The sequence below is a fragment of the Trichoplax adhaerens genome, genomic scaffold (genome assembly GCF_000150275.1).
Source record: "Trichoplax adhaerens TRIADscaffold_2 genomic scaffold, whole genome shotgun sequence".
NCBI classification, from domain to species: Eukaryota; Metazoa; Placozoa; class Uniplacotomia; order Trichoplacea; family Trichoplacidae; genus Trichoplax; species Trichoplax adhaerens.
In genome coordinates this window covers 5,865,185-5,891,518 of record NW_002060944.1, presented here as the reverse complement: position 1 = coordinate 5,891,518, position 26,334 = coordinate 5,865,185, and the positions used below count along the sequence as shown (strand labels likewise).

The 26,334-nt window shown below is 31.0% G+C and overlaps 3 protein-coding genes across 3 annotated transcripts; all 3 read left to right on the top strand.

Moving 5' to 3' along the window:
• On the top strand, positions 1-3,024 carry TRIADDRAFT_3988 (uncharacterized protein; the record flags this gene model as incomplete). Its single annotated transcript, XM_002110000.1, has 8 exons — positions 1-72; positions 438-568; positions 697-848; positions 1,512-1,619; positions 1,883-1,974; positions 2,563-2,629; positions 2,721-2,786; positions 2,942-3,024. Coding segments are annotated over 8 exons (771 nt in total), but the record flags the coding sequence as incomplete, so codon positions are not given.
• A 4,535-nt stretch (positions 3,025-7,559) lies between these two features.
• TRIADDRAFT_53564 (uncharacterized protein) lies at positions 7,560-14,024 on the top strand (the record flags this gene model as incomplete). Its single annotated transcript, XM_002109999.1, has 15 exons — positions 7,560-7,591; positions 8,818-8,872; positions 9,444-9,574; positions 9,819-9,970; positions 10,651-10,754; positions 10,863-10,958; positions 11,120-11,186; positions 11,447-11,512; positions 11,742-11,881; positions 12,096-12,170; positions 12,366-12,485; positions 12,584-12,666; positions 12,806-12,888; positions 13,009-13,109; positions 13,986-14,024. The coding sequence occupies 15 exons, from the start codon at positions 7,560-7,562 to the stop codon at positions 14,022-14,024; spliced, it is 1,344 nt and encodes a 447-aa protein (XP_002110035.1).
• A 1,266-nt stretch (positions 14,025-15,290) lies between these two features.
• On the top strand, positions 15,291-15,524 carry TRIADDRAFT_21362 (uncharacterized protein; the record flags this gene model as incomplete). Its single annotated transcript, XM_002109998.1, has 1 exon — positions 15,291-15,524. One exon carries the CDS (start codon positions 15,291-15,293, stop codon positions 15,522-15,524), a length of 234 nt encoding a protein of 77 aa, XP_002110034.1.
• Positions 15,525-26,334: the final 10,810 nt, after the last annotated feature.

Sequence of the window (26,334 nt, the reverse complement as noted above, 5' to 3'; positions counted from 1 at the left end):
TTATTTTATCTTGTGGCTCCTAGTGAAAGCATGTTTCAGACGGTTCAAGAAGTCCCTGAATACGTCAAACAGGTAAAAAATGAAGAGCTTTTTAACCATACTTTTCTACATCATTCAGCAACTAGTAGAGATGGATGGGTGAAATATAGCCCCAACTTCAAGTTGGCTAGCCAAGTGTCGATAATATCCAATTGTTTACATCAACAATCATACGTGTATAGAGATACAAGTTAGCTTACAACCAGACTGTAAGATACTCTAGTATATCACCTTTGCATCCGATAGCATACAGGCATAGGCAGTAATTGTAATGAACGATTGAATAATACTACATCCATAATTACTACAGAAACTTACAGAACTCTTAACAGATGTCGCCACTAAGGTAGACACAATTCTATTTTGATATACTTCCTATGTCGTTATCTATCCTCTAGGTAGTGCCACTCTTTATAAGCGCTATTATACTAGAAATTATCATTAAATCAATCATGGGAATTGGATCATCAGCTAGAGTCAACGATATAATTGGATCTCTCTCAGCTGGCATTATATCAAGACTTCCACAGTATGTTCTGTCGTCGATAGCTAGTGCTAATGAATTCATTGTAGATCAAGTTCTTTTTTTATGCTTGATAAATCCCATATACGAATACCAATGTTTTACAATGACTATATATATCTGCACTTCTCCAGGCTGTATTTTGGTAGCCTTGAATTAGGAGCCTACATTTGGTTTTATGAGCATTACAATTTAGTACGATTGCCATGGAATTCTTATTGGACATGGATCTTCTGCTTACTAAGTGTTGATATGGGATATTATTGGGTACATCGTTTTGGCCATGGTAAGAAAAGCAGCATAAATCCTATTAGTTTATGTTGATTTCAGTACAATATTGACCGTCGCAGAAATGCAATGCCTAATACGAGTGCATACAAAATACAATTTAATTGGCGATAAACTAATTTAAACACTTTAAAAATGTGGATAACTAGCATAAGTGAGATTGAATTAGGGTGCACATGCATAGATGTAGCTGGATAGAAGTAAATTAGCACACTACTTCCCAATCAATCATAGAAATATCAACTGATGATAAAGTGATCATATCAAGAAAGCTTGTGTAAGAATGCGTTAATTACTCTAGCACAAAAGATCGCAAATGCTATTCTTAACGTATGATATATAGAATAGAGTGATATACGGTTGCCTTTAGTTAATTTATAAATAATAAATTGACCATACTTACAGCAGAATAGTGATAGGATGCCCTGTATTCTAAAATAAGGTGCCAATCAACGTACTATTTTTATGTAGGAGTATATTCGTCGTTATAACTTATTGATTGCACAGTTTGCAAACACTGATAAGGCAAGAAAAATTTCTTGTCATTAAAATTTACTCTGTACATCACATACTTTTACTAAATACTAGGCAAATCTAGAAAAAGATGTATTCTCTGCCAAAATCGATCTTTTCTTGACGTATTATTCTAATTAAACTACAGAGGTCAACTTATTTTGGGCTGCTCATCAAGTTCATCACAGTTCTGAGGAATATAATCTATCAACTGCCCTACGCCAATCTGTTCTTCAGCAATACTTCAGCTGGGTATGTTCTAAGTCCTCTTTTCCTGTACTATTGAAAATACTATATCGATAAATCTATATTCCGTGTTTGATACAATCTAATAGTTTAAACAGTAAGTACATACTGTATATGTGTGCTCTAAAAGATATCCTTATTCTATAGAAATCTATTGTCGAAAGATATCAATTCTTCTTGTTACAATTTAATAAAACAATCCCTAAGCCTTCGAGCAATCTTATGCTTCTTAGTATCCTAATTTTAAATGTTATTGGACTATTTAACAGGTAGGTTATTTACCTTTGGCATTGTTAGTGCCCCCTCCAGTTTTCTTAGTTCATATACAATTGAACTTAATCTTTCAATTTTGGATACATACTGAGGTAAACTAACTCTACTACCGAAATTTTAATTAAAGTTAACCTAGTCTTATTCAAGTCGTTTTCATAGCTGTAATATGCTGACAAAATTAACGCAAAATTGTAAATTAAAATTTATATCTTCGATGAATGTAATACATCCTGCATTAACCTTTGTTACGGGGTAATTTTTTTTACAATTTATACACTTTAAATAATTAGACTTCGATTAAACAAATATGTAAACTAATAACCACTTACGGCGCTTTAAATATCGCCATTTAATGATGGTAATATGTTTAGCATTAGTAAAAATTAATTATTGTAATGAATTATTGAAAGTGGCGATTACAAACTCTAAAAAATGAGCCAGTTTGTAGTCAAATGGTCTTACATATCCGGTGTATTGAAAATTTAAGTTCCTCTTTAACCAATCCTTTATAATCGCATGTTTACCAATAGTGTTTATCAAAAACTATTAATCTTCAATTTAACTAATAGTAATGTTGTTACCTTAATGCTAATCGTATTTGAAATTACCATGTTCATCGTCGCTGACTTGATCAAACAATCTTCTATATACTCAATGGCTAATATTTACTTGATATCTAGGTAATTGATAAAATCGGACCTCTAGAATACTTTCTCAATACACCAAGCCATCATCGAGTTCATCATAGTATGTTTATAATTTTTAAGCAAAGAATAATTCAGATTTAAAATCAGTCAAAAATTAATGAAGTTATTTTTATACTACATTCACCTACTAGGCCGCAATCCTCAATATATAGATAAAAATTACGCTGGTGTATTAATTATTTGGGACAGGATATTCGGTTAGTATTTACATATTATAATCAGCAGTAGCAGGACAATCATTTTGTTAACTCATTAATTTTAGTATAGCACTCTCTATGAGTCAAACACCTGAAAAGCTTGACGAAATCATTTTTAAAAACTTATTATCATGTATCCGCATACTCATGTAAAGGTACATTCGAGCCTGAAGATGAAGAAGGTGTATATGGTTTAACATCCCCTGTAGCTACATGGAATCCTCTCTGGGTGCAATTTGGCTATTTAATTGAAACTATTAAACGATCTTTATCGTATGATAGTTTCTACAACTTGGTAAATCTTTATTTCTGTCACTCTACATATTAATGTAAAATGAATTTGCGATACGCCTCTATTTTAAAAACATGTTTTATCATGATCCCTATGGTCAGAAATTATATTAGTACAAGGAACAAAATTTAAACTTCAAAATGTTTATGGAATAATTTGTAATAACTATAATTTGTATTAAAACTTATATAGCTCGGCATTTATATCAATGGTCCAGGATGGCGACCCGGCAAACCACGTCTGGGAAACCCTGGGGCCATTCCTAAGGTAGTATTTAACATTTTCAAACAACTTGAACTATAAAGATATAAACCAGAATAACCATTTTCAAGGTTCAATTTATTGTTTATTTTAAAATTCCTTTACATAATTTCCTTATTTAACAAAAGCTAAATTCCATTTAAATCTTAGATCAGTCGCAAAACATTTATCAAGTATAATCCAAAATGTTCTGCTTGGTGTCAAGTGTACAGTCTCCTTCACTTTTTTGTTATTGTAGTTCTAAATCAGGAATTACAGATCAGAAAGGTAATTAAAAATTTTACATTGCATTTAATACAATACAGTAGTTATGAGCAATCTACTATAGCAGTAGCCTGTGCTCAATATAAATATGTTTTCAATCCATAATATATCTATTGAAATAAGAGTAGGTAGATTTAATCACCGTAGGTGTAATGACGGACGATTCGTGTATTTTTGTCAGGATTTCTGTTAACAATTCACTATCAGTAACCATGTTTAATATAAATATGCATATATTTATATGTCTCAAAATATAAGCAGAGACATAATTACAACGAATAATCCTCTAACATTTTATGCTAAATTTTATCCTAAAACTTTTATCTCTTCTTTACATGACGTATTTGCAGGATATGCCAACCACTCAGTTATTTCTTGGGATTATATCTACTTTAATTACACTTTATAGCATAGGAATCTTGCTAGAAAGCAGGTATTACTTGTAGTGTAGAACATCGCATTTCAAAAAATGAAACTTGACCTAATTAATATTTACCCCATTACCTAATACCTATTTGTAATTTTTAGCAAGCTATATTTTCTATTTGTGAATACCTATTTATATTTATTAAATAAGTAACTTAATAAAAATATTCTTGAACTATAGGTGCTATGCACCATTTGTCGAGTATAGTCGGTGCATGTCCTACTTAGTGATGGATACCATGTTAATATCAACTGGATACGTTTGTAAGTTTAGCTCTTCATCCCTTAATTTCGGAATGTTCTAAATACGAAAGCTGTGTTCATTGCTTTTAAAATTAATATAGTTATATCTCACTAACCGCTAATTAAGCATTTTGATGGTATTTTATTTAAATTTCCTTCGTACTATAGTAATACCAACTGAAACTGCCACATTTCTGAAGATTATATTTTCGCTATCTTCCTTACTATGGATTACGAGAGCTATTCAAATCTCTGTCAAGACCAAAGTGGCTTAAATTCTTGGTACAACTGTTGACAAAGCAATCAAGAAAATATACAGTTATGTTTGAGGCCTTGCTTGATTCATCGTTCTCTAGAAAGCAACTTATAAAGTACCAGCATAAACTGTTTACAAAAACAACTACCAAATTACCTAAGCATCTACAAAATAATAACTAATCTCAAATTATATCATATGTCATAGCTGTAGCAACGTTTGAAACTTAGTGTTAACAAAGTGGCTTGTGTAGTAAATACCATTGCTTATACGTAAAAATTATTCCTCTAAAAATTTTAGTTTTGCAAAGATGTTAATAGATATCTCATGAACTCATTCTCGTATAACGTACCTGTATTGTTCGCATTAACTTACTGAATTATTGAACAAGGGCAAAGAACTTCCATACTAAGTATATTGTATAAATCAGTACATTAACTATCCCTAGTAGTTAAACTTATGATATAGTAACTCCTTTGTAACTGTATACTACTATGAATAACAACCATCATGTAGTAATTTGAGTAACAAATTTGCCCTATCATTTAGTTACATACGCAAAGTACTGAAGAAGAATATGATTCTTTCGATCTGAAAATGGATTATTATCTCAAGTAGTTTATGGACTGTAATTCAATCGTTATAATGTGCGAAACTATACGAAACTTAATGGTATCACGCTATTATTAGTTATCCCTTATCGAGATTGTAACCCCATATATCTGCAGTTAATTTTTGCTTAGACATCTAAGGGTTAGCATCATGTATTAATCGTGTTATGTTTATTCATTTATTCATATATCGAGTAGTAGTCTCAATATTAGGAGTAGTGTCGTGGATCTAGACGAACCGCAATAAATACACTATTTGAATACGCTTAACCCTTTTCTAGATATTTCAATAAAGTTTATGCAATCTTATATGTCTTTGTGCTACTAACATCTGACTGAGTTTACGATAGTAAATCAATTTACAGGATTCTGATTTTCAATAAACACCAATATCTCCCTTCGAGTATTAGTTCCGTAAGAAATTTTTATACATAACAAGCACAGAAGATCATTGAAAACCGAAAATGTTTACTTTATACATCGCTGCAACTTATATAAAATAGCCAGCTTAGGTGCATCTTTAATCCATTTAATCCACGCTATCTGCTATCAAGAATTGAAAAATTTCATTCAAGATAGCACGTTGAATATATTGCATGGATATTGTATCAAATCTAAATTTGCAACAACGAAAGAATATAATTATTACAAAAAACTAAAGCTGCAAGTCTATAGTCAGATTCACCCTCCCTGACATCTGCCTACAGTAAAGCTCTAAATACTGATTATTAGCTATCGTCTGGAGGAACAGTAATCCCACTAATCTCTTACATAAACTGAACCCAAACTTAATCGCAAAGTCAGTCAATTTATAGTAAATCTACATAAACATTAATTATTAGTTTACAGTATAGATAATACTATACTGTACAGTATAACTGTGCAGTTATCTATTAAAAATAATAATATTTAAAGCGTCCTAAATAAATCAATATTTAACACATTCTTAGATAAGTCATCTTATGGAAACTGTGCTACGACAGCTACAGTATGCAAAAGTTACACCGTAATCATAATTTCTTACCACCATATTAAAGCTTTGATTATATAAATGTTATTCATTTTCCTACCTAATTTGAATCTACTTTAAACACTTTTAACACTTGCTACTGCTAATTTTGGCCCATGCATTTACCGACATTATTTCAAAAATTGTAATTCAGGAAAAGTATAAATATCACTGTCCATATCGCACGTATTCAGTTTCTATGCCTAATTTGAAGCTATTTTAAATACTTTCTTAGATTTGATCTCATGTGTGTGCATATCTATTAAAAAAATTACTATAGCAGCCATGAGGAAGATGCAATGGAAAATTTACTATATCACACTAAAACACCTACTGTAACTCTTTTTCTACCTTTCAGATTTGATTTTTATTCCTATGTTAAGTGTAGCAAGTCAATAACAAATTGCATAACGAGCATATTCATAAATTAGCTATTGAAGATACAACCGAAGATCTGTTATGCCAGCTCCACAACTTATTAATATTCGAATAGAAATTTGCTGTGATGTGATCAGGGACTACGAAAAGAAAGCATTTTAAAAGTTGAAATGCTACTCGATATTATATTTGGACTCTTTGCATCTATCCGATTTGGCTTTCATTCGTATAACTCACAAAAATATTCCAATTTTTTAAAGTGTAGCAAGTCTAGATCTAGAACGATTTTTTCCTTTCTGCACAAGCTGAAAGCTCCATACCAGCTATACCAACTTATCCAAACTCCGCCAGGACCTAACCTTAGAGGCCATGACGTCACTGACCTATTCCTCATCATCGTTGGTTAAAATAGCGAAGCAACGGCCGTCTGGAATAATCAAGATATTAAACCAATGTAAATATTGGTCGTAGAAAACAATTAGAACCTCGGAATAATCTATTTGATTGCTAACTTTATCCAACGCTATCTTGACTGTTTCATGATTGAATCTAAAATATGATTCAAGTTGGTATGTCATTACTCCAATTAACGAATCCAACCAATCATGCCCTGGCTAAATGTCAAGATTTACCTATTCGACCGTTTTTTACATCAAAAACCCCCATGCAATTTGCATTTAAATGCTCTATTAATAATTGTATGGCATGCTTGACAATAAAATTGGATAAGAGTTTTTGTTTAATTTGCAAATCAAAACAAAGCTGGTAGAAAAAACAACTTACATCAACAGTAATTTGAATATTAACTATATACACCAAAACGACAATAATAGCTATCGGTCCAATCTGATAGTAATAATTATCGGTCCTCGTTGGTTATAAAATCAATATTTTTCGTTCTTTCCCTCAAGGCTAAATTGACCATTAATCATCATTCTACAAGCAACACAACTTTAATTTAATATTTCAAGCATGAATTCTTCACTGCCCTATCGTCCGCTATCTCATCTGATACAAATAACAACATTTCAACATGTCCACCAAGTTCCAGGCTATATCGAAAAAGTAAGACTGGAAATAATTTGATGTTCGCCTATAAAGATCATCCTAAAAAAACTCATTACGGCACACTATATTTATTATAGCCAGCTCGTTGTATCCAAATTTATCCTTTGAGTTTATGAACAGCGTTCACAGTAAATGCTATCATGAAAACATTTTCAATATTGAATAGGCAGTTTATAATTTTACCCTTGCAATCGGCCATTAATCGTCTACAATGTTATAATTTCTTCAAACGATCTCAGGATTCTATTTATTTTTTTCTATGGTAATTAGCGGAATAACCTCTGTAATTATAGTACTATCTTTAGTTTTGTCCATTTTTCCAGTTGTTCGGACGATTACTTTTAAATCTTTCCCTCAACGACTTAGCTATGTAGCGTCTCATGGAGGTAATGTGTCTAAAAAAATAATCCATTTGCAACTCTATCCTTTAATGGTGTATTGACCAGCTATAGTTTTATAAACATCGAAAAGTTATCGCAGGATTCTATTCTTTAGCGAAACTGCCACGTTACTTTATTGTGTTACTTTCATTTGTTTTCAATTTCTGATTTGATAGTCATTCTAATAAGAACATTTTAGTCGTCCATCAGCTAGCCATCCACGTATATCCACTATCTTATGGAGATAATGTATATCAAAATTGATCCAATTAGCAAGTTTTTTTATTTTATACAAGTCTGACTCTTGACAATGATTGATTGATGAAAACATGATATTGCGATTTTTTTTATTCCGCTCTATTAGTTGCTAATTGTTCCTATAACCGAATTAAATCCTCCATAAGCTATTCTTTGATGTTTTTGGGGCCTACTGTACTACTACTGAGAAATATTGTACTGTAGGTCACACTCTTCAAAGCTCTAAGTCCTATTTATATTTTTAAAAATTTGCTTGTGCATCTGTTATTAATGTAAACATGTCACAACACAATCACGCTTTTACAGAGATTATCGCAAACATTAAATGCAACAACGAAATCGTCTCCCTATGCTTTATTTTATTTGTATCTTAGGCATTGATTTTATTGCGTGAAATTCTCTATTATGTCATCAATTTTATGTACCTCTGATTCATGATTTTTCAAGTTTGATCTTAGATGACTGTCATGAGTTCAATTAGTAAAATACTCGTTGCCCAGCTTTTCCTGTTCACCCTTACTTTGATCACGTAAGCAGATTAAATCTTACAGTTCGCTACTGCTCATTTTATTTATTTTTTAACAGTTCTACTTTACACCAAAACATCGCATACAATGTCTTGTCCTTAGCAATCATCAGCGTAAGCTACTAAGCTTATTTTAGCAGCGAAACTTCATCGCCATACCTTTTATATTCATCTTCAACTTATAATTGTTATTATTATATGTAATGTGTATTAATAACTAATCAGGGCTAAATCTATCTAATAATTTTTCTTATTGCATTACTTGCTAATTCGCTCAGGCTATCGATTTAACAGACAATTATGGATGTTCTATACAGTTAAATTGTAGATAATTTTGGTTAACTAATGAGCTTTTTTGATTATCAATTACAATCACTAATTTTTGCTTAGTTGGCTTTCCATTATATGGACAATGATTAAAGCTGTTAGAATCTCGATCATAGTAGTTACAGCAGTGATAGAGTAGGACAATTATTGTACTACTGTTACTATCATTGAGAAAAAATGAGTTTTTAGAATTAATAAGAATGAAGATGGACAAAAATAAAAACTTAAATTATATTCTAAGACAACGAATTAATAGCATCACTATACAACTGATGCTTGAGATAATAACAACAACCTAGAGTATTGGAGAATATTGTCTTTAAATAATTAAAGTTAATCATTACTCTCTTCTTTCAAGGTTTATCCATTCTTTCTAACCACAATAATGATCGAAATATTAATTCGATTTATTAAACATAAACTGCAAGTTTTACGAATTCCTGATTTCATTGCATCGCTTTCGGCATTTATTATATCAATAATACCACAGTAAGTTCAATCGAGATCAAACTAATGGATGCTCTTGATGTGATAAAATTCTTATTTAAATGTCTTAGTTGATAAATAATTTACTCTCATTCCTTTACAAGATCAAGTGCAATGCTTTACTATAAGTATATTTTAAAATAGCTCGATCTAAAAGTACAGTATTAGGTGGCAGTAAAGCTAAAACTGTATTGGACTATTTTCGGTGACCTGTAATATCTGTACTCGTTTACTTGTTCATTTGTAGTCTACTTGTCAGAAGCATAGAATTAGAGATGTACATCAAGATTCATCAGCGCTATAATTGGATAAAATTACCATGGGATTCACCACAGACATGGTGGTTATGCCTTCTTGGAGTTGATTTAGCATATTATTTTGTCCATCGGTTCGCCCACGGTAATATTATTGATTGCTATTTTGACGTACAATATTATTAGAAAACAATATGGAAACAAGCTAACCTTATACTGACCTAGTTATAAACTATCGCCATGCTTCAGAAAGAGAATAATCTAATACTTTAGTAGTTAAATCATAGTTCGATCTATTCTATCATTATAACCTTGATTAATACCATTTTTTTTAGTATATTGTTATGTAAAATAAGGCTGGATACTAATTCTCTATTATTATTTTTTAGTCCGGTTTTATGTATAAATAGAGCTAATTAGTCATATGTTTACAGATGATTTATTTGTTTGTTTTAGAAAGAATATTTTAAGTCATAGCTTTAGTAATCATATTATTTAGTATATTTTAATATCGATTTATTAGTAGTCCTTGATTAATCGTCCCATGTTTTGTAGTACCCGATGTTGATTATAGAGATATTAGTATTAAATTAATGGATAATAATAGAAGAACATGAAAGCTTAATCCTAACTGCCTTGCTTCAATACTTTAATAATTTGATTAAAGCAAATACAGTGTCAATGCTTGTATACTAGCCTGCTTGATTAAAAATATCGTAATAGTAATAGCATATGACTGTTGATATTACTACTTGTTCAATTTATTGCAACCAAGGATAATAATTGTATTAATACTGATTATTATTAATTCGCTTTAACTTACAGAAATCAATTTATTTTGGATTGCCCATCAAGTTCATCATAGCTCCCAAGAATTTAATTTAACCATAGCATTACGTCACTCATTTCTACAACAGTATTTTGCATGGGTAAATTAATATTGCTTAGTCGTAGATATAAACAAATGATTGGATTATATTTTAATTATCTCTAAGATAGAATAGCGTGATAAATGATACAATTTTCATTTTCTGCAGATCTTTTACCTACCCTTAGCTTTGTTCATACCGCCATCTATATTCTTGGTTCATATTCAATTTAATTTAATGTATCAATTTTGGGTTCACACTGAGGTAAGTTTTAAAAAAGTATAAGTGTATCTGCAGACTATTAAAATTCAGTACGGTATATTAATAGGATAAATATACTAAATATATATGTATGCACATATCGAATGGTTAATGCACAATGTATAAAAGTATTCATGAACTAACTCCATTTAAAATTGCATTAGATCATTGATAACTTGGGTCCACTTGAATATATTTTTAATACACCAAAACATCATCGAGTACATCATGGTAATGTTTCAATACGAGTATAGACGATTTTTAATAAATTTTAGAAATACGAATACTTATATAATTTGTTAGATATGAGCAAAAATTAATACATAATGAGAATATGTTACCTCCAGAAATTATTACTTTAGAAGGAATTGGTTTCTAATTTTATTTAAAATTATTTCATGATGGCTGCATCAAGCATGTATCATGCTCTAATCGATAAAGAAAAAGCAGATGTTAATCATAGGCTTTACTACATGTATTTCATTACGTAGCTCGAAATCCAGAATATATCAATAAAAACTACGGTGGTATTTTTATTATCTGGGATCGACTTTTGGGTTAGTTTTTAAAAAGAATGACTTAAAAATAATTATTTATGTTTGTAACTGTTGTAGGGCTTACTTTTTAATTAATAAGACTATATAAGACTACATGGGTTGATAAAATATTTTGCAAAAAAAGACTGACTTTAAATAATTTTATTTATGTTTTTTAACTATTAAAGAGCTTGCTTTTTAATTAATAAGGCTACGCACATTGATTTTGCAATATCTACATTAATTATAGGCACATTCGAAGAAGAAGTGGCTGATGAAGTTTATGGGTTAACAGCCCCTGTCGATAGTTGGCATCCTGTAACAATACAATTTGGCTATTTTATCAAGAGCTTCCGCCGATTTTTGGAATTAGAGGGAATTTTAAACAAGGTAAAACTCATTGAAGTACTAATAGATGAGTAAGGGATCATAACATAATCGTATGGGATCATCACTGACAATACTAATATTCGGAGTTCATTTATTCGGAAATATCGCTTTTCATTGTATCTTTAAATTTCTGATGTAAGAAATTTTTTTAATTTAAATAATGTTACATTTCTAAAATTTCTCTAATATGGTCAATTTTTGATTAATTTGATAGCTGGCAGTATGGTGGAAAGGACCAGGTTGGCGTCCTGGTACCCCTCGTCTAGGCAATAAAGAAGCAATTCCAATGGTATACGAACTGTTATTATCAAATAATATATACCGGTGATTTAGTTCCTAAATCACAAAATACATACTTTCAATATCGATTATATGATTTTTGCTCTACATGACTGCACACAGTATTACAATTTGATTATCTTAAATTAAATCATTCTAAGATATAAATAGTAATTATAGAAATATCTTTGATTCTCTGTACCAGGTCGATTCTAGAACCTTTGTAAAATATGATCTACAAGCACCAAGATTTCATCAATACTATTGTTTGCTTCATTTCTTGTTGACGCTTGTTGGTAATCAATTACTTATAGCATATGTGAAAGTAAGAAAAGAAAAATTAAATGTTAGGAATATTTTATGTAACTTTCAAGAATAACAGCACTTTGTTACCACTCACATATGATGGTTATGATCAACTAGGAATTACAACAGACGATAGTATTATCCACCATTATCTTTATTCTATTATCGCTGTATTCTTTTGGCGCTCTACTCGAAAAGCGGTAAATTTTATCTTGAAAGAATTATTGATTTGCATCAAATTGCGATACCTTGACGAACTTTCTAATAACATCGAAATAGGCAACCGTTGGAATATCTATGACATTGACTAACACGTCTTTTTCTTGTAATACCGTATAGGCCTTATGGTCCACACATCGAACTTTGCCGATGTATTCTTTATATATTAGCCGATTTATATATTTCATCTAATTATAATCTCAGTAAGTATAGATTATCTTCAATCATTAAATAATAAAAATATCTAAAAAGAAGTCCATGATGATCAAATAGATTTGATATAACATTTAAACTAAAGTTGAATTTATCTCTTTTCATCTTAGCTGCATCATGGAATGCAACTGCAATTATTGTAAGGATTATATATTTATTTTCCTGCTGTGTATGGATGATCATTAGCCGAAAAACAGAGTTAAAAAAGACGGTATGACTGTCATGAAATAATAGATAAACAGTATAATATTTCATATGGTTACTCTATAGTAAATCAATTACTGTAAACATTTATTCAGTACCATGATATAAGTTCTTCTGCGTAACTATGCAATTACGCAATTGTAATGCTTCTACAATTATTCAATCATGTTTGAACATAGGATTAATTAAATCAAAGACTCCTATATTCGCCAAATAATATGTATTGTAATTTGGGCAAGACAAAATTGAATATGAAATGCGCAAAGATTATCATCGATCATATTCTCTTTCCTAATTTCGTACACCGGATAAAGTGTAATCGGTATCCTGATTATAAAATCAAGATTTATGGCAAATTATTTTTACAGATATTACTTTTATATAGTTGCAATTTAATCGTTTAATATAGCAAAATTGATCGACACTGATTACTACTAAGAAGTGTTTTCAACGATCTGTACTATCTGTATCAGTAATATTAGCTTAACTAGTATAACCGGCGCTGTTGGTTTTGCTAGCTATTAGTAGCCTATTACTACCTATGAACGACTTCACCCATTTTTATTATTACATATACCCGAAGTAATACAAGAAACTCATTATGAATGATATCGATCCTGGGTGATATTCAAGTAGAGCCTGATCGCATGATCCGGACCTATTTTGAGTGTACTGTAGATATGAATAGAAATGTTAGCATACTTCTAACCAAGATTCCTTTGTAAAAAAAAGGTTACTTAATATTATTACTGAAAATCATATCATAGTCATGATATTCCAATTAGCATCATGTTTCTTCCCAGATGTTGATGTTGAATCCCTGAATGTAAAATGGTAGTGTATATTCGCTTTCTTTTATTGCTGCTGCCTCTTGCATTTGTAGGACAGATTTAAGGACTTCTTCTACAGTCGTAGTCGATGACTGTAATATTATTGTTTATACTGTATGTAGCAGAGACCGTTGGTTTGTATTAGAATTTTAAAGAAATGAAATTACTTCATACTGTAATAAAAATGAATAGAAATATCAAGAGCCAATTGCTCAAGGTTGTCATGATCTATTGATGTGGAATTTGAGCTCAATTTAATGTCAATGCCTGGATAATTTTAAATGATCTAAAGCCTGAACAGCTTTCAACCAGCAAATAGATCTACCTTGCCACGCCCCTAAAATAGTGGTCTTACGAGTGTATGAAAGTGCGGGAGAAGCCTACTAGTCGGTGATATAACCAAGGACTGCGGCACTACAAGAGAGAATTCTCTCTTTAGAAGCCCTTGACAAAACCATAGAGGTAAGAAGTGTACGTCTGTATGGGAGATCTAGAAATGGATGACAAAACCAAGGACTACTAATGAGAAAATTCTCGCTTTAGCAGTCCCTGACCAAACCCATATTTGCATCGTTCCTCCCGAGTAAAACCACATTCACGCATGCGCTAGAGTACCCTCGACAGTCGTTTCTACTGGTGTCAAAATAGGCCTTGCGCTCACCACTAAATACAGTACTGTACAGTACAGTAAGAGTTCTACAGTATAGTACTGTACACTGTACACTGTACAGTAAAATCGGATTCGTGTAGTGTGCAGTAGTACTGTACTGTGGACGTTCGCCAGTTTTAATGAACGAACGTACGAACGTCCAATTTGAACGTCGGACGTTCATTGAACGTACCAACGTACACAGTGTACAGTGTTAACACTACAGTATATAGTGTACACTGTACAGTACGGTATAAGACTATACTATACTGTACACTGTACATACAGTGCTGTATAGTATTGGGGTGGGATTATACAAACTGACTGTATACACTGTACAGTACAGTTCGTCGACGTCCGATCTGACAACGAACGTACATACCGAACGTCCAAAATCGAACGTCCGTTGGACGTCCAATCGCTCGACGTCTACAGCACTAGTGTGCAGTACTGTACTGTACTGTACTTTGGTCATGTGATCGGAGTTGGTTACAGAATACAATGTACTGTACGTACAGTACTGTCATATATTGTACTGTACTGTACATACTGTAGTATGAAATACCAAGGGCCTGCTACAGCTGGACAGACGATCGTACTAGCGGTGTTAGACTGGTCTAGTCAGTTTAGTGGATAGCCCATGCTAGTCCGTACGAGAACTAGCGGACTGAGTCAAGGGCAAGCAACCGACAAGGACAAGGAAGACGACATGTTGAGTAGCATCGTGCAAACTGCCTTACGACTAAGTTGCAATTATTTAGAAAGGTTCTCTGCATCACCTTTCCGACAACAGAATTGGGTAACGAATAAACTCAATGCCAGAACCTTCAAAGTGAAATCATCGTTAAAGCTTATGTGCTCTGGTTGTAAATTTGTTCGAAGGAAAGGTCGATTGTACGTCATCTGCAAGAAAAAACCCAGGCATAAGCAAAGGCAAGGATAAGGCAAAATTCAAGTTATCCAATGCTATGGTAGTGTAATAAATAATTTTTATCCAGATTCCAAGCTGAATTGAAATCATGGGTAGTAAAAGTGAATGATTTAGACGTGTTTAGGATATCAATGCTATTGAAATGGTAATCACTTTTCTACGCTGCGCTTATTCTATGGTGTAATAGAGATTCACAAGTCATTGGAAAGACTTGTCCTAGCATGTAGTACACAATATTGTATTCTTAAGAAATGATATGAATAACTGTTTATGGCCACTACTATCAATATCAACGTCAATGTCGTAAAAAGAAATGCCTACTTTGAACGATACTCATAACCGAATTGATCTATCTTTGATGATTGGATTGACTGGATCTACAGCTCTGGTACACACTTCAAATTTCATCGATTTAAAATGAAATGAAATGACCAAACCATATATATCGTTCTAGGCAGTACTTATCAGTACTACTGTATTGTAAGCAAAGTCCATAAATATTGTTCTATACTTATTTATATTATTGTACAGTATATATATATATATATATATATATATATATATATATATACAGTTCACAAGGAATCGCTATCGTAAGTAGACTATTTCATCATGATCAAGACGAAAGTATTTTGCTGCCTATTCTTACCGTGATATAACTACGTTTGGTAAATGTTACTCTTTGTCACCAGGTGCATGACGTTTAAACATCTTGATAGAGTAGAGAATCACTACTTGAATCAGGATGTAATACCATTTTCATTTGCTTCTAGTGAATATACTGTAATAATAATATTGCAAATGCGGTATAAAAATGAGTACTATTCCTTACACTGCAAGATAAGCATAAAGATACTTTCGTGACTTCAATTTGTGAAAGGACATCAACTGCTTCCTGATGTGTAAACAGTCTATCTATGGAAAAGATGAACCTATTTTGTCAAGATGCTTTGTACTATGCAGCTTTACCAGTAGAGATTATAGAATGCAAGCTGTGTCGTTTAATACACACAATAATTATAAAAACATCCGATCTAAACTTGAATTTTGATAGGCAAACTAAAATAAAAATGAATTGGTCCACATTTTGTAGATCAATTAAATTAAATTTATAACGATCTAACATTGATGTTGTCGTATTTACGCTTGTACTGTCTATAGTAATCTGGATAACCCCAAGTAATTTTTATTATCATCCAACGTGGCTTTACAGTTACAACTATTCGCTGTTGGAAATACTAAGATTGATGCATTCGACACAGTAAAGCCGTACAACTCTGCATACAAATACCGTCGGCTTTGTTACAGTATGAACTGATATAAAGAATCTTTGACAATCATTGATGCCTTACAATAACAGTAAATTGAGATCGGAATAAATATCTCAAACATGTTAATAAAGAATAACTTTAGTCATGATCCTCGCATAAACATTTCTATCGATAAGTCGGTATGCAGTACCGCATACTAAAATACTATTCTTGTTATGATTATTACAACTAAAATTACGTGTACGCTAACGTGATCGATATACTAAGAATACATAAAGAATTATGTTGAAGTTGGAAATAGCTCAATGACTTCAATAATAACTTCAATAACTCAATTTTGAACTCTTACTTCATTAATAGCATAACACTCTCTGATACAAATTGAGATATGTGCACAACGGTGCTTACTGTATCGTATTTTCAATTTATAGAGGCAAATAATATCGTAAATTAAATACTTCACTGTTATTAATAATGTTATTCATTATTCAATCTTTACTGTAAGAGGACATAGAAGAACCGCATATTACCCCTATAGCAAGGTATGATTTTATAATAGCAATGTTAATAATTCAGTAATTGTTCTCGGCATTTAATTGGCTTAATGGTGATTTTACTGGGCATGGTCCTATATCTATCTTGTAGAGGATCCATAATGCAGTACTGCTTTGTTTCTATGAAAATTGACGTTATGAAATAGCTAGACGTATAGCTTTACATAATATAATATATTCTATAGCACAGTCAGCACCGATACTATTGCTAATTGATTGGATGATTAATTGACATTTTTTATCCTTGATATGATGAAATCAGTTTAAAGTTTTATTTACTTAAATGAACAAAATGGCTTTTAGTGGTAGATCGAAAACTACATTTATTCAAGTCCAGCCAGGACTATCGTGTGATAATGAGACCGATGGCGATAACGAATACTACTATAAGGTATAATTACATTACTTATAATTATTGCATGTTATATTTTTAAGTAGTTTGACTCCCTATTCAACTGATAATTTTTATCATTATGAAAAGTTAAACTGAAATTAGGATAAAAAATATAGCTATATCATCATATCAAATTTAAAGCATTAATAACATCCATTGCTATTAAAATCCATCCGGAGAACAGTTGAATATACAAGATTTACCGTAAGAGAAAAATTAAACTGAAGTTAGGAAGAAAAAAATATTGATACATCATCATACAGTATCAGGTTTACAGCTATAATAACATCCATGCTATTAAACCATCTAGAGATAAGTTCAATAAACAAGATTTGCCGTAGAGTTAGAAAAAATTATTAGGGTATTTTCTTTATCAAAACACCTTCAAGCTTTAATTTTTGACACTAAATTTAGCTAGTAATCAATACCGTTTCAAGATTACCGATACACTACCGACAGATACGTTAAATTAGTTCATTTTAAGGGCTTCTAGAAGCTACAGTGAAAGTACGAGTATTATACATTTATCATAACAAAATTTTATTACGAAATATTCAGTACTAATATTCGATCATTACATTAAGAAGTTAGTTTTATCCAAAACCCTATTTAATACTTTTCCTAGTTTACTGAATGATTGGATAAAAATTGAAGCTTACTCAAAAAGGAAACTACATAATGTTCTAGACCGCTTGATCACGAGCAATATACAACATACATGCTATAGTAATATACTGTAGTATTTGAAATCCTTGCTACATCAAATACCTTGAACTTACAGTATATACTCATGTTTGCTTTAATATTTGTTGTATTCAAAAATTCGTATCATTTGCTGGTGATATCTATAACATCATTTTAATTATGTATTTATACTATATATTGTATTTACAATCTCATAATTTACAACTTTACTCTGATCACAGTAAGAATACTATAAACCTACTTGGTATATTATTATTGTGATGCTATAATAATTGGTATAACTACTTGATTAGGAGTATATATGCTTACTATATTAGATTGGGTATCCAGTGTTTAAGCATACAGTATTGTAAGTTTATAGCTCTTCTGATAATGTAATAACATTGTAAACTTACCCGCTGTACTATCGATCTGAAATTTCATTTATTGAATGTTATAATTTCAGTATTTTTGGTTGATGATGATTAGTTTCTAAAATTAATCTCAATATTATGTCTTCATCTAGTAAATTCAATACACCAGGTGCAAAATCTTAATAGTATACTTCCAACAGTAATCTATTGTTAACTAATTGGAATGTTGTTCGATGACTCAATTATGAAAATTGTGATTATTTCTTTTATTTTCATTCTGCATATATTTACCAGGTGAAACGAAGCATTTTGAAAAAATCGACAATAAGAAAACAAATTTGTTCCAGCGAGATACAACAAGCCTTTTTTATTGCAATTACTTGTTGTCTTGCTATTTTTCTTATAACATGTAAGGGTAGTCGATATTGATCTGTTAAACGCTTCCAAATAATAGTTGTTATTGTCCTACGAGTATTTACTCAATTTTATAGCTGATTTATGATGTGACAATGAAATAAAATGTATACTTTACTATCACTGCTTAACTAAGAATTAATGTATCAGTTCTTTGATAAAATGAAATATTAGAAATATAATTTTAAAAAATCGTTATTTAAATATACTCAATTTTAAAAATATGATTGTTAAAATTATCTCTTTAGTACTGATATATTTATATTCATACAGTTAAATTAGGGGTCTTTCCTAATGAAATCAATAATTCATCCAATGTTCACAGTTAGGAAGCGAATAGCAACTCTATATAATGGGCATAGCTATTTTAAGCAGTACGTATTTAATAAATGGGATCGTTAACCTACTATATTATTCAGTGAAAAAAAAAAATTTTATCAGTTACTTGTAAAGATTTATAGAGTTAAACTACTCACTAATTTCTTCTTTTATTAACAGACGATGAAAAGTGCCATAATCATCTGTAAAGAAAAAAGCCACATTAAATGTGGATAATTATACTCTAGCGTTAAGGATTATAAATAAAGGGTACAAAAATACAGGCGTAACCAATTACGTGACTTCTAAAATGAAATTAATTTTACTGCAAAGATTTATTAAGGTATTGCTTACTTAGCCAAAATTGTAAATAATAGTTGTTCGTAATGTAAGCAGTGCGTAATTATGTATACAAGGCTAGATTAGTTGCGATATAAATTTCATAAAATTAACAAAGAATAATAAAAAAATATCATCTTTATAACCCTATTGCATAATATGTTCATATACAAATCGCGCTACCCAAGGAAACTTATCAAGGATTTGAAAGTATTCGTCTTGATCTAGTTGCTCCCACAGCGATATAAATCTATAAAGATTTTACATACGCTTATATACACATTGTCAAACACTAATTAATCGCTAATACACCAAATAGCAAGTGGGCTTGCTAATAGTCATTTTTCCTTTTTAAAGGACCATGTATAATACTTTTATAAATGTTTTATAAGAAAACTCTACAAGTATCAGCATAACTTTAACTTTTCTCGCAATCATTCTGTAATAACGTGGGCAAAAAATTACGAGATGGTAGTTATGATTTATTGACCAATTTTTCTATAATAAACAAGTCCTACTTTGCATGGACTACAGAATTTGTTCACTCCATCTGCTTTAGTTAATAAATTATTGCTACTATAATATACTTAACTTTTAATAAATCAAATCCTGCCATCTTTAGTTACTAATTATTCTTTATTTAGCTAAAGGGCAAATTTATATTTTTGATGTTAAAATCACCTTTGCTCTTTTTATCAACCATTTTTACTCCTTTCCTCATTTCTTACGCCATTATATGGTTATAGCACTTGCATTAACCTTATTGACATTCCATAGACTATAACATTAAACTATTGCCAGAGTTGACCAATTCAACCCTTATAACGACTAATTTACTGTAATCAACCCAATATCGAATAAACTTTTAGCTGCATCTGATAACTACTGTATATCTGCTACGTCATTCTTTTCAACTATTTTACTGTTATAGCATAATTTACTTAATACACCGGTCTATTTAAACAGTAACAAACGGCTAACACATGTAGCAAACTTTCTTCTTGACATTTTCCTTGTCCAACATTTCTTTGATCTTTAAAGCGATTTTACCGAGCTCTTTACATCCATATCAAGTATATCCACCGTTACTAGCGGACACTACAAAAGTAAACTACTTGCGGAAGAGGAAAAAATGTTGAGCTAATGCACAAAGTAAATCAAGTAAAAGCGGAATGGTTTGATTTAATAAATTAGTGACTAAAATTTTTCTCAAAAGTTTAATTATACAGTACCTTGAAATTCTAAGTTTCTCCTATAACCCTGTAATAAAAAGTGAATTTAACACTAGAACAGGAGCCATCGAAGCTGGGGTTACTAAGTCATTCAATATTGAGCGTAGTATTAATAACTACCTTCATGGAAATGACAAGCACTACCGTACTAGAGTGAATACGGAAGTATTAAAGCTATTAATAACATGGAAACTAATATCGTACACTCAGAGGAATCGCTATTCTTAATCTAATGTTAAAAAATTATACAGTAAATATGTGATGTCATAAATAATGTATCGTTCAATGCGGTAAAATTAATCAGCATACTTTTAACTAAATAACATTAATCAGTATAAAAATTTGCTAACCGATCTATCTACTGCTAATTTCAGCTTCTACTGCATAATCCATCCAGTCAGAAATTTTAACGATTGAACATGATCAAAGTTCATAATAATCGATTTATAAAATTTTTGAACCTTACGTTTTAATGTTGTAAAGTACTAGATGTATTCACTATCCGATTATCTAGAAGCAATAGAGAATAACCAGCAACAGAGATTGAGATCTTTTAGCCACAACACTATCGAAAAGATCATTATTGGCGTAATCTGAACGCAATTCTTGGGATATCTAAAGTTCTTAATTGTTACCGACAACATTCTTCGGCATTATTTAATCTAAAAACTCACTAATATGAAATATTCTAAACTAGAAGATATATTGCCAACATCCATCACTCAGAGATTATGTTTTACATTGTGCATAGTACATACTGTGCATCTACATCGATTTGTGCCTCATTAATGTTCTCATGATCCCATCATTTTAACCAATAAGCATAGCAGTTATGATCACTAAAGTTTGCCTTAGTCTAATATTTTAAGATGTGCGCTGACTATATTTACATCCATATTCGATTAAGTTTGTCTGCATACTAGTTATAATTTATGTATCTAACGCGCATTGATCAATTAGATTAAATATGACTTGTTGAGACCATGATATCCATGTTTTTAGCCTAATCATGAACTACGTAATGCTAGCTCCAAAGTGATGAACTACAAGATTAAATTATGTTTTATGGAAATATGCTTTGATTACCGTAAAATATTAGTTCCCATGATTAATTAACAAACAATCCACGCTTAGATGGTACATTATTTACCATCATAGCTGCCGATGCTGTACACTCTCGTTATACATAAATTAATATGTAATCAGAAGTTATGTTTCCTACTTTTTCCTTTGGTACTATATTGTTTGCTAATTGTAACTGGCATGTTATACACTGATGATGTAGCCATGATAGACTGTGTGATATTGTGCCATTACCTGGTTGTGTTTTTTATTTAACTACCGAATTCTTTACGACCTCCATCATATAGGATGTTACCTTTTTTGTTATCATCTCATACATCATTAATTAGCCTTTAATACTTGTTCCTTTGTTAAGAATTAGCTTATTATCTTAGCTATTTCGATAATTCATTGAGTTGAATAGGAGTTCTCGATCCATTAAAGAAACCGTTATTTACACAAGATCATAATAGATAATAAAAATTTCTTATTGACAGTATTTATTAATCAACCGGAAAACAGAATATGAATAATTATACATATATAGAATCATTACGTAGAATTTCGTCTTGTTTAGTACGATAATTCTTAAACTACCTATGAGTTAATTATTACACGGTAATGTGATCTAAGCGTTAAACTATATATCATATCATTACAACCTTGAGAAGATAATTTTTCTCTTCCGGGTTTTCTTGGTTATCTTTCTATTTTTTCATTACAATTTGGATGATTATCTTGGATCAAATAGATAATAAAGTATTGAATAAAAAACAGTTTTTGTGTTGGTTCTTCCTTTCCATTCTATACTTCTAAGCTTCTATTGTGGGTTCGTTATTCTCATTCTTTAAATCTGGACAATTAATTTAGTAAAATCAAGAAGTTTGTTTTTTACTGTGTGGTGTAATATCATCTTTATTCATTTTACTTTGAGCCTTTAAAATTAGCTATCCTGTTTAACATTACGTACAGATGTTCGTCGATAGCAATAGGTCGCCAATAACATCAATAATGAAATTCTTTCTACTGGCTATTTCCTTGATGTCGTTCGCTATCGTTGAAAATGCTGGGGCTACAACGACAGATACGAATTTGACATTAGGCGTCTTGGTCCCTTTTAATGATCTAGATCCATCGATAGTCCGCGCAGCTGTTAATTTGGCTCTTGAAGATATTAATGCTAATGCATCACTTTTACCAAATTATAATTTATTAGCTGAAATATCCGATACGCGTTGTACAGTCGATTCCGGCCTTGGTGCTGCTTTGAAGTTACAGCGTAATAATGTATCCGCATTTATTGGACCGCAATGTGATTCAGTTTGCGAGGTGGTGGGGTATATGAGTCGGGAATGGAATATACCTACCATATCGCATGCTTGTGAATCCATTATTTTATCTAACAAATATTTCTATCCTACTTTTTCACGTACAGTTGGACCAGTTTCACAGGCATCAGGTCTCTACGGTAGCACTATGTATTATTATGGTTGGAAGAGGGCAGCAATTCTTTCGTCATCCGATCGATCATGGCAATTAACGGCGAATTCAATTATACAAGTATTTTACAGATACGGTGTTCGAGCGGTATCGAATCGTGGATTTGAGCCTATTTCTTCGTATTATTATCATCGACAAACCTTATACAATATTGTAGCAGATTTACGAAGGCAAACTAGAAGTAAGTAGTTACGTTATGATTAAGTTAGAAGGAAACTTTAGACAAATACCGTTGTAAGATTTTTTCATAATTTACCGTATATAGAATGTCAAATGGGTAATTTTTTATATTCATGTTATAAAATTATGTATTCAGAACTGGTCCTACTTGTTATTCATTCCTTCGAATAGATTTGTGAACATAGTAACTGACGTAAAACTAGATGGAGTTCATTCTTATCCACTCCGACTAGTTCTATTTGTTATTCATTCCCATCGAATAGATTTCGTAAAACATAGTAACTGACGTTAAATAAGATAGAGTTCATTTTCTCCACTCAGAACTGGTCATATTTGTCATTCGAATAGATTTTATGAACATAGTAACTGACATTAAACTGGATATAGTTCATTTTTATTCACCAGAACGATCCTATGTATTATTCATCCCTTTCGAATAGATTTCGTAAACACAGTAATTAACATCAAACTTGATGGAGTTGATTTTTACTCATCTGATTGGTAGTCTTCTGTTCTACGTATCCGTTCGTAAAAGACAGATACGACGAACATTGATTTTTTTACGACATTGAATCGGAAAGGGTAACTAAATTTTAATCAAAATATTTAGTAGTTTGCAGAATACTGTAGATTCTTTCCTACAATGTTTTCATTTTACTGTAGATTTATCATAGTTTGTTGGAGATAAAATGGGCATAGAATTCTCTTAATTGATTAAACACTTTGTTTTTGTTACCTTATTAACTTATTGTGAACAACGTATGATTACAAGGACAATTGTCTCGATGAAATCCTATAATTATCTAATTGATGTCTACTACCTAACCTATAATTAATAGATTGTTATTACTTCTTAACATCAAAATTATCCGCTGTTCCATTCCGAAAGAACAGACACAGAAGTTGAAAAATTATAAATACAATTTACCCAACTCTAATTCTATCCTCAGCTTCAATTAATATACGGTAGAAATTTCGAAATCGAATGTACAATTACGCTTAATGTCTGATTTTCCTATATATAATTGTATTTGCCGAAAAAGAAATACTCCTTTCCGTCATTTAACAGTTTTTCCTCCATAGATCATAAGACAATAGCGTTTAAAAATGTTATTATACACTAGTATACCCTTCAAATCTGTCAACAACCTTCTATGTCATATAATTAAGACAGGATCTTTACTTTCTTCCATTAAGATATCCATTTGATCAGAGAGTGCTAGTTTACGGTGCCATACTGTGCTGTTTTATTGAGAAATAATTATTACTATTCACTGAAGACTTTTGCAATATCTATTTGTTGCAGTCTACATAATTAAAAATTGGCACACTAAAATTCTCAAAAATAACATGAATAGACTTAAAATGGCTGTATTCCTTATAGATTATAAATAGTAGATTTCATAAATCTTTAATTCTACATCGATAAGTATAATGTGAGATATTACGCGGTTAAAAGATTATTTTTTAACTTTTATGCGATAGTTCTATTATACAATATTTCATAAATATCATCAACCCCATCGAGAACATGGTCATCGTCCAATTTTTCTCTATTATTCTTGGAAAGTAAATTGCTTTACAAGTACGACAACAGATAACTGCAATTGTGGATTTTTATTCGATTATGCAGTGAAATGGTCTTTTATTTATAAATTATTTCAGTGCTGTATCTTGTTAGGTAACTGAAAAGATAGATACTAACTTTTATTTTTACATTAGTTGCGAGGAGATAGATTGATCAAATGGTCATATAGCTTTACCTAAAATTCAAATTAATATATTAAAATTATGCATGATTAGTAAGCCAAAAAGATAGTTTTAAACCACAATACACATCAATAGATTGAGATCAATGTTTTCATATTGGAAAGACTATACAATATCGATTACCTACTATCTAACATTTATTTCGTTAAGATACTAGAATATACTGTTATTGCAGCGTAAGTAATGCGAATATTTTCTTTAATTATAATTACAGGGTGGAAGTAAATAGTTTCTTTTCACTATTTCACTCAAACTGAACGGTTAAAATTCACAGCTATATTAATCAGTCGATTTTGTCTCTCGTTAAAACTTCATTTTGATCGGACGATGATCTTCTTTATCCTTTTAGCATTGATTTATCATAAATAATTGCAACCGATCATAAGATATGTTAATCAGTTAAGATTTCATAAGACTGTTTTATTACATTAGTAATAACCGCATTCCCTGATACGATATTGATATATAGCTTTAACCATGGAAATTAATTTCTAGTTCTATCTATTGAGGTTCAGTCAACTATCATGCGTAGAGTACCCCCTATGTCGATAAAAGGAACATATGAGTACATCGACTAAATTTAAAACAAATATAAACCTACAACAGTCCATAATGGATCTATTACAATACGTGACCAGATTGAGCTTTTAGACTGTAATTTAAAGCATCCGAATTTTAAGAATGAGGGATAGTAATGGCCAAATGAATAGCAGTTGGATACTTTATTAAA